Consider the following 9,802-nt stretch of genomic DNA (forward strand, 5'->3'; position numbering starts at 1 on the left):
CTAAAGTTTTTCAAGTTTTGGGGGGGGTGGGTTAGAAACAAGGTCGTCAGCATATGCTTCGGTAATATATATTATCTTTTTTAATTTATATTTCTTCATCTAATTAAGTAAATTAGGATTTTTGAACATGGAGCCCACAGAAGACAGAGAAAAGCGAAATAAGGGTCAGAAAGCCCATATTATTGGCCCAGCAGTACGAAACCCTAGGCGGTCCTACTTCCTCACACACACGTATATAAATAGCTCACTCTCATCACCTTTTTTTTTATTCTCTCAGACACAAAACAAAAATTCGAGGAGGCAACAACAAACCCTTCTCTCTCAGGTTTTCGTCTTCTTCTTCTCTACTCTCTCTTCAAATTCTTTTTCCTTTTCGTGTGTTCTTCCAAACAGAGCCAGAGTTTTATGTATGTTTTGTTTTTCTTGTTTTTCATGTGTTCTTTTTGTTAAAGATCTAAAACGATAATGTCTTGTTAATGATTCTTAACAAATATGCATGTTTGTCGTGTTTTTTAGCCTCAGATTTACAAAACCCACGTTTTGTTTTAGCGTTTTATAATGATTTATATTGTTGTTTGGAATATTCTTCTTATATTATACATTATATAAATTTGTCTCTGTGTGAATCTTATAAAAAAATTGTTCTTTGTTTGTGTTCTCATGTTGTGGACAAAACTATGCTTTATAATAATATATTATATATGTCCGAAGTTACAATATATAATATAAAATTTTGGGGTGTGTGTAATATTATTGAAATCAATATATAATTGTTGTGAGAGGGTATATGAAGCTTGGTTTTTTTAGATTGTTGATCTGTGATTCTATGATGGGTTGGCTTATTTTGATATTGCTATTTATTCTTTCGTAAATTTTGGTGTGTATAATATTATCGATATCGATATAATTGTTGTGAGAGGCTGTGGGAAGCTTGCTCTTTTAGATTGTTGAGTGGTGATTCTATGATGGGTTGGCCTATTTTGATGTTGTTATTTATTCTTTCGTAAATTATGAGGTATGTATGATATTATTGAGCTCAATATAATTTTTATGAGAAGTATTTGGAAACTTGTTGCTTAGATTGTTGATTGGTGACTATGATTTGTAGTCCTATTGTGGACCTTATTGTTATTAATGTTTGTGAGGGTTTTTTTTGTTATTATTTGTGGTTATTAATGTTGAATAGATTATAATGTAATCCCAAGAGACGCCTTGCATTATTGTATGTGTGTGTGTATATATATATCCCCATCTTATTGTCTTAATATTTCAAAAAATGTCATGTCCTATGTCATTGTTTGCCATGTAATTTGAAAGCTTAAAATAAACACTAAATATGCCCATACATGAATAGCATGCACGCACATACACACACACATATATATATATATATATATATATATTCCCACTCTATTGTGTCTTAATTTTTCAAGAATTGCCACTTTGTGTTCTTATTAGAAAAAGAAAAAAAGAGTATAACTATGTTAACCATAAATTTGTTTATGTACTTGGTACTTAAATGTGACAAAGTTATCGTTTGGGTGGGCAGGTGTTAATTTGATTCTTGGAGTAAGAACTCTCTGTGCAAATACTTTTTGTGTCACATTAAAGGCTAGCCAAGATGGTACGTGATTTGTATCTTATTATATCTGGCTTCTTCAGTACTTCCCTTGCCGATTTTATTCTTTTCGCTTTGTATTATCTGAATGGAGAAATATACTTGATGCTTGCAGGTGAAGTTCACTGCTGATGAGCTCCGCAGGATTATGGACCTGAAGGAGAACATTCGTAACATGTCTGTTATTGCACATGTTGATCATGGTATAGTTTCTATTGTACTTTGGGTTATTAGATCTAATTTAGTTAGAGATCACTTCAATTTCTAAATATTGCATTGATGTGGATTTTATTTCTGCTTCTCTAACTAATCTATTTTTTCTTGCAAGAAACAACTAGTCTAGTAATAAAATTGTCATTGGTGGTTGGAGGCATAGTAGTTAGTAACTGTAGCATGCAAAATTGGGATGTTTTTCCATTACAGTCAAGAGATATGTTGATTTTAATTTTTACCTCTTCATTTTTGAAACACAATTTGATTTTAGTTTTTAAGTCTTTGATCTATGTATAACAATGATGCTGTTAACTATGTGTTGCTACTTCAGTGAGTATTTTTGATTTGGCACGAATACCTGCATTATGGTTATCTTTTTAGTTGATTTCCTCGTAATGTTATGTAATATTGTGACTTTTAACTATTGCCATACTTTCTTTAGAATGGCTTATATCCTTTTATTATGTTATGTGGAGTGTTTTCTTGGCACAAGTTCTGATGATGTATTTAAAACAAATTCAGGGAAGTCAACACTTACCGATTCCCTTGTGGCGGCTGCTGGTATCATTGCTCAGGAAGTTGCTGGTGATGTCCGCATGACAGATACCCGTGCTGACGAGGCAGAGCGTGGAATCACCATCAAATCCACGGGTATCTCTCTCTATTACGAGATGAGTAGTGAGTCTCTAAAGAGCTACAAGGGAGAGCGTAATGGAAATGAGTACCTGATCAATCTCATTGATTCCCCCGGGCACGTTGACTTCTCATCTGAGGTCACAGCTGCTCTTCGCATTACTGATGGTGCTCTTGTTGTGGTTGATTGTATTGAGGGTGTCTGTGTTCAAACAGAAACCGTGCTCCGACAAGCCCTGGGAGAGAGGATTAGACCTGTTTTGACAGTTAACAAGATGGACCGGTGCTTCCTGGAGCTCCAGGTTGATGGAGAGGAGGCTTACACATCATTCCAGAAGGTTATTGAGAATGCAAATGTCATCATGGCCACATATGAAGATCCCCTTCTTGGTGATGTTCAGGTATACCCTGAGAAAGGCACAGTTGCTTTCTCTGCTGGTTTGCATGGTTGGGCTTTTACTCTAACCAATTTTGCCAAGATGTATGCCTCCAAGTTTGGAGTTGATGAGTCCAAGATGATGGAACGACTCTGGGGTGAGAACTTCTTTGATCCTGCTACCAAGAAGTGGACAACTAAGAACACTGGCTCTCCTACCTGCAAGCGTGGTTTCGTTCAGTTCTGTTATGAACCTATCAAGCAGATAATCAACACTTGTATGAATGATCAGAAGGATAAGTTGTGGCCTATGCTGGCAAAGCTTGGTGTTACCATGAAGTCAGAAGAGAAGGAGTTGATGGGGAAGCCGTTGATGAAGCGTGTCATGCAGAACTGGCTGCCAGCAAGTAGTGCCCTCTTGGAAATGATGATCTTTCACCTTCCATCCCCTTCCACAGCCCAAAAGTATCGCGTTGAAAACTTGTATGAGGGTCCCCTTGATGATAGTTATGCTAGTGCTATCCGGAACTGTGATCCTGAAGGGCCCCTCATGCTCTATGTATCAAAAATGATTCCTGCCTCAGATAAGGGTAGGTTCTTTGCTTTTGGTCGTGTCTTCTCTGGCAAGGTCTCCACAGGTTTGAAGGTTAGAATTATGGGTCCAAACTTTGTCCCTGGGGAAAAGAAGGACCTTTATCTTAAAAGTGTGCAGAGAACTGTTATCTGGATGGGGAAGAAGCAGGAAACTGTTGAGGATGTGCCTTGTGGTAACACAGTTGCTTTGGTTGGATTGGATCAATATATCACCAAGAATGCTACTTTGACAAATGAGAAGGAGGTTGATGCACACCCAATCCGAGCCATGAAGTTTTCTGTGTCACCTGTTGTGCGTGTGGCTGTTCAATGCAAGGTTGCATCTGACCTTCCCAAGCTTGTTGAAGGTTTGAAACGTTTGGCCAAGTCAGATCCTATGGTTGTATGTTCTATTGAAGAGTCTGGAGAGCACATCATTGCAGGTGCAGGAGAACTCCACCTTGAGATCTGTTTGAAGGATTTGCAGGATGATTTCATGGGTGGAGCGGAGATATCAAAGACTGACCCTATTGTGTCCTTCCGTGAGACAGTCCTGGATAAGTCATCCCGTGTTGTGATGAGCAAGTCACCCAACAAGCATAACCGTTTGTACATGGAAGCACGGCCCATGGAAGAGGGGCTTGCAGAGGCCATTGATGACGGCCGTATTGGTCCAAGGGATGATCCTAAAGTTCGTTCCAAAATCTTGGCTGAGGAATTTGGCTGGGATAAGGATCTTGCAAAGAAAATCTGGTGTTTTGGCCCTGAGACTACTGGACCTAATATGGTGGTTGATATGTGTAAGGGAGTCCAGTACCTCAATGAAATTAAGGATTCTGTTGTTGCTGGGTTTCAGTGGGCTTCTAAGGAAGGTGCATTGGCTGAAGAAAACATGAGAGGTATCTGTTTTGAAGTCTGTGATGTCGTGCTTCATGCTGATGCCATCCACAGAGGTGGTGGTCAGGTAATTCCTACTGCCAGGAGGGTTATTTATGCTTCCCAGTTGACTGCCAAGCCCAGGCTTCTTGAGCCTGTGTACATGGTGGAGATTCAAGCTCCTGAGCAGGCACTTGGTGGTATCTACAGTGTTCTTAACCGGAAACGTGGACATGTTTTTGAGGAAATGCAGAGGCCTGGTACACCTCTTTACAACATCAAGGCATACCTACCTGTTAAAGAGTCTTTTGGATTCTCTCAAGACTTGAGAGCTGCAACCTCAGGGCAGGCTTTCCCCCAGTGTGTGTTTGATCATTGGGACATTGTGTCCTCTGATCCATTGGAAGCTGGATCTGTAGCTGCGCAGCTTGTAACAGATATCCGCCAGAGGAAGGGCTTGAAGGAGCAGATGACCCCTCTTTCTGACTATGAGGACAAGTTATAAATAATTTCTCACATTGTTATCAACCAACTATAGTTGCTTTTCAGACTGCTGCATTTATGTTCTCTGGTTTCTTTTCAATTTTGTTACCACCAATTGAGTTGGGAGGGATAACAGTTTTTATTTTTTTCATGTTATGTTTGGTTTACAACTTTAGATGCTTTCAAAACCAGGTGGTGATTTGTCATTTTACATCTTTAAAGCGTGTTAATTTATATAAATGATTTTATTTTTGATACTTATGTGGATTGTCTAATGTTCTGGATTTCTGAGAAAGTGATCAATGCACATTTTTCTTGTTTGACTGATTTTTACCCCAAAGCTTCCTATGATTCTGAAATCTTTAATCTTTGTATTGTTTGTTTTGTGTTGTTAAGATTCTGACGAGGATCAGTGCTTTCTAGCTACTGTTGTGGTGGCTCTTTGAAATTATTTGTCCTGAGAAAAGATGAAGGGTTAGATTAATTCATGAAACTCTAACATAAGTAAGTCAAGTGTTTTTATTCAAGCTTATTTTGATGTGATACCAGGATCTCCTATAAACGTTACCGATGTTCCAATGTCTCAACTGATAGACTTGGATCAGGAGATTCCTCTTTACCCCTTTCAGGGTAGTAATGCAGAATAGGACTTAAAAAAATATTTATGTAGATTTGATAGCTTCTGAATTGAAAGTTTTTTGTTGTGATGGCTGAGTGGCATCAGCCAACAATTATTCTTGTCCTTAGTTCTGTGTCTGCAACCAAGGTTCCTTTGACCTTAAACTTTGCCCATTAAAGAACAGAGGGTACTTACAATCAAAGATTATGAGATTTTTTGAACACGTGTAATTTTTTGTTTGTTGAGATTAGTATATAATGAGGAGAGGGAGGTAAGGTTTGAAACACAGACATGGTACACCACAATTGATGTCATTATCATTGATCCCTCACTTGAACCCAAATACATGTAATTAGTGAGATTTGTTGATACAAGATGTGGATTGTGGAGAGGTTAGCTGATTTTTCTTATTATTGACAAACTGATAATAACTTTGAAGCTATCTCTTGTAATTCAGTGGTATAGTTTGCTCTCTTTTGTTAAGAGAAGTAGGATTAAATCTCACTTCCCCCATTGTTTTAACAGTAGCATACTCTACTCGGTGTGTGTGTGTATATATATATCATTTTACAGTGCATGTATTTTTTTTTTTTTTTGGTCAATACAGCGCATGTATCATTGCCACAGCTTACATCAAACAGAATTTGTTCTATATTGCAATATATATCTATCCAAATGCTCTCCTCCTTAATGTTTCTAGTAGCTTTTGTGTGTGAACCAGCTGGTTCCCAGTACATTGAACACATTAGAATGACAAGAAAACTCTTCAGTTATTCCTCTCCATTTTTTCTCTATGACTTGAATTTGAACGAAAAAGAGGCATAAACCCCCATTTGTGCAACTTCTGAAAAAAAAAAAAAGAAGAAGAAGAAGAAGAAGAGAGAACAGGAAAACTCTTCAGTTATTCCTCTCCATTTTTCTCTCAATGTCTTGGATTCTCTCGTATCGTTTTTTAGCTGTAGATTTCGTGTGCCTTGCTCTAGTAGCTTGAGGTTACCTTGAATTCTCGTTTACAAATAAACTTATGTTTTTATGTCCTATCTGGCATCTAAAGTCCAATTCCCCTTCCTCCCCCCCCCCACCCACCACAAACAAAAAAAAAAAAAAAAAAAAATACTCAAGGTGATGTTATATTCACCAAAACCACACACGTGCACGAGGACACACATAGTTAAACTACACAAGAAGAAGAAGTTGTTATGTCAACAGTCAATTTACATACAAATAAGTTAACCTACATTTTTTTTTTTAATCCCTATAACTAAATTTAGTTAATTAAATAAGAAAAGGAAAAATGACTAACATACAATTCTCACTAAAAAAAAATTAACACATGCAACTACATATTTTGAAAATGACAAAGTTTATCTTAATCAATAAAATAAAAATTACTACATATTTTGAAAATTTAACCGGATATTATTTATTATATGATCTATAAGCTTATATTTTATGCATTATCTTAAATTTAAAAAAAAATTGCAATTTAAACAATTTATTGATGATGTTGCTATTGATTTTTAATTTTTTAGAAATTTTACAAGCATGGAGAGTATAAGAAGAAGGTGTAATCTAATGGTGGATTTTTCAAAATTCATATCCAATAAAAAGATATTGAATAAGGTTGTACACTAAACCTACAACCAATTTTGTAACTAAACTTTGTCATTTTGAAAATTTAACCGTTGGATTGTATGTCTTTCATGCTCTTAAGTCGCATGTCAATTTTGTGTTAATTAAATGTGTAGGGTCACATTTTTCAGCCCCTGCCCAAGATGCATGGGACCTTAGATCAGTAAACCCGGTACAATGAATTTGTAGAGAGTGGGCCAAAGAGTTAGGCTTTAGTGTATGGACAACAGTTAGCATGGTGTTCTTCACGATCAAGCTGAGATGGACTGAGTTTCCTAGAGAGGATTGGTCCTCGGCACAGTCTAAGGAGCTTTTTTGGGTGCCTCTGGTGTGTTGTGGGGGGTCTCAGCCCCCGCTTCTGTCTCCCTCCACTCCTTTTTTATAATAGTTTCCTTCCTCCTGAATGAGGTTCCTAGGGTAGGTACTTGTCCCATCAGCCCTTCCCTCCAGCTGTTGGGAGTGGTTGTAAAGGCAGAAAAACATGGTTATGTCAGACACAAGACACTGACTGAAATCATGGTAGCTTTTCCCTTTGACATTTCCATTTTCTCCGTTGTCATTTTCTGCTTTAGTACTTTTCCTATATCGTGGAATGATTTAGAGTGTCGTTACCAGTGGCAGGTTGCCCCCCCTTTGTCCTTGGCTACATCCATGCCGAGGAGGGTTCTTTCCATGGCCGAGGAGAGGTTTTTCCTTGGACTGGGCCCTTGGCCCAATGTGGAAATTGACATGGACCTCCTGGTCTTTTACCCCCCACAATAGCCCCTCAAAATCCTACTGTCTGGCTCCTCGATCGGAGAGGAGGGTTTTGGTGACATCAGGCCTCTGTCATGGCTTGCCAAATCTTGCCCTCCATTAATGCTAGAGCCTCTTTGCTTGCCTAAGGCAGGTTCCTGGCTGTGAGACATTCTTTTAGTTTATCCAGGCAGCATTCCTGCCGTTTTGGTGCACAAGGTGCGCTTTCATTAGGGTCTCTTCACGAGGTGACGCAAATCCAACGGCTGAAGACTGCTTTGGAAATTGAGTGAGATTTATCTCGCTTGTAATTCCTTTTGGAGATTTGGGCGAATTGATTGCCACCAGGTTTGCCCCTATATAAGACACATGGGGGGAGATCATTCTCCTTTATTCGCAAACCCTTGAGTTTTTCAAGTTTCTAACTCCCCAAATGTTCCTAAAGTCCCCATTATGAGAGTGATTGAGATTTAAGGAGTGAAATGGTCAAGGATAGGGTGAAGGAACTAAACCCTCTTCAGAAGCCTCGGGTGTCTCCGAGATTCAGAATGGTCCAGTCAGGGCAAGGGAGACAAAGGCCAAAGATATTTGTCCCCCTCGACTGGACAAGAAAGAAGTCTCTCTTCCTTCAGCCAAAATCTGAAGCAGGTGTAGGTCGCATTAGATTTTTGGTGCGACAAAATTTGGACTTTCATTCGGCGCTGTGTGTCACGCATGTGAAGGTTTGGATTTCCCATTGCCGGTACCATCCATACTTGCTCGATTGTTGCTAGAGCAAGTATGGGGATTTAGCGTTCCTGCTTCTTCTTCTCTTCCACCGCTGGTGCCATCCATACTTGCTTGATTGCTGCTGGAGCAAGATCGTGGACCAGGCGTCTCCGCTTCTTCTTCTCTTCCACCGCCGGTGCCATCCATACTTGCTCGATTGCTGCTGGAGCAAGATTGAGGATTTATCGTTCCTGCGTACCTTTTTTTTTCATAGTTAGCTTCTAATATAGGCTTGTCTAAGCCCTTTTATGTACTTTGTACTTCTTCTTTACCTAATAAAAAGACGATTTTATTTCATTTTGCGTACCCTTTCTTTTCTGCAATAATTATTTTATGAATGGATGTACTGATATCTTTTCTTTCGAATAGTACTTAGAACTGATGCCATTGATAGTAAAGAGTTGTCACTCTGAACTTATCAAAACTGATGGGCACAACAACGCCGACTTTAAGTAAGTTAACTATATAAGACTAACCAGGAAAACAACCGCATGTTCTGTACTGCGAACAAGGTGATCGCCCGAGGACGTATAACCTAGAGTAAACTGTCCGAGGGGATCGCCGGGTACTAGGGTTCTTTTCCACGTTTCCGATGATATTTATAACTTTAACTTGCTTTAGGCGTCTGGTCTGAGGACTGAGGCATGACTGAACTTAGCTTGAACGCTTAGAAAGGTACCATCGCGTGTTAGTTTTCACAAAGCCTGAGGTCCGAGGATCACGTAAGACCTTCGTTCTGTCTAGGACTTAGGTTTTTCTCGAAGTAGCTAGTTTCCCCCTAGGTTTGAGTCCGAGGACCATGCAAGACCTTGGTTCCATCTAGTACTTAGATTCTTAGAGTAGCTAGTTTCCCCACAGGTTTGAATCCGAGGACCATGCAAGACCTTGGTTCTGTCTAGTACATAGATTCTTCTAGGAGTAGCTAGTTTCCCCATAGGTTTGAGTCCAAGGACCATGCAAGACCTTAGTTCTGTCTAGTACTTAGACTTTCTTGGAGTAGCTAGTTTCCCCATAGGTTTGAGTCCAAGGACCATGCAAGACCTTGGTTCTGTCTAGTACTTAGATTCTTAGAGTAGCTAGTTTCCCCATAGGTTTGAGTTCGAGGACCATGCAAGACCTTCGTTTTGTCTAGTACTTAGATTCTTCTTGGAGTAGCTAGTTTCCCCATAGGTTTGAGTCCGAGGACCATGTAAGACCTTAGTTCTGTCTAGTACTTAGAATTTCTTGGAGTAAATAGTTTCCCCATAGGTTTGAGTCCAAGGACCATGCAAGACCT

The 9,802-nt window shown here is 39.1% G+C and overlaps 1 protein-coding gene across 1 annotated transcript; it reads left to right on the forward strand.

Annotated features, from left to right (window-relative positions):
• Positions 1-278: 278 nt before the first annotated feature.
• On the forward strand, positions 279-5,033 carry LOC126720696 (elongation factor 2-like). Its single transcript, XM_050423448.1, has 4 exons — positions 279-325; positions 1,550-1,624; positions 1,734-1,821; positions 2,354-5,033. Exons 2-4 carry the CDS (start codon positions 1,622-1,624, stop codon positions 4,792-4,794), a joined length of 2,532 nt encoding a protein of 843 aa, XP_050279405.1. The 5' UTR covers positions 279-325; positions 1,550-1,621; the 3' UTR covers positions 4,795-5,033.
• Positions 5,034-9,802: the final 4,769 nt, after the last annotated feature.

The sequence above is a fragment of the Quercus robur genome, chromosome 4, assembly GCF_932294415.1.
Source record: "Quercus robur chromosome 4, dhQueRobu3.1, whole genome shotgun sequence".
Lineage (NCBI taxonomy): Eukaryota > Viridiplantae > Streptophyta > Magnoliopsida > Fagales > Fagaceae > Quercus > Quercus robur.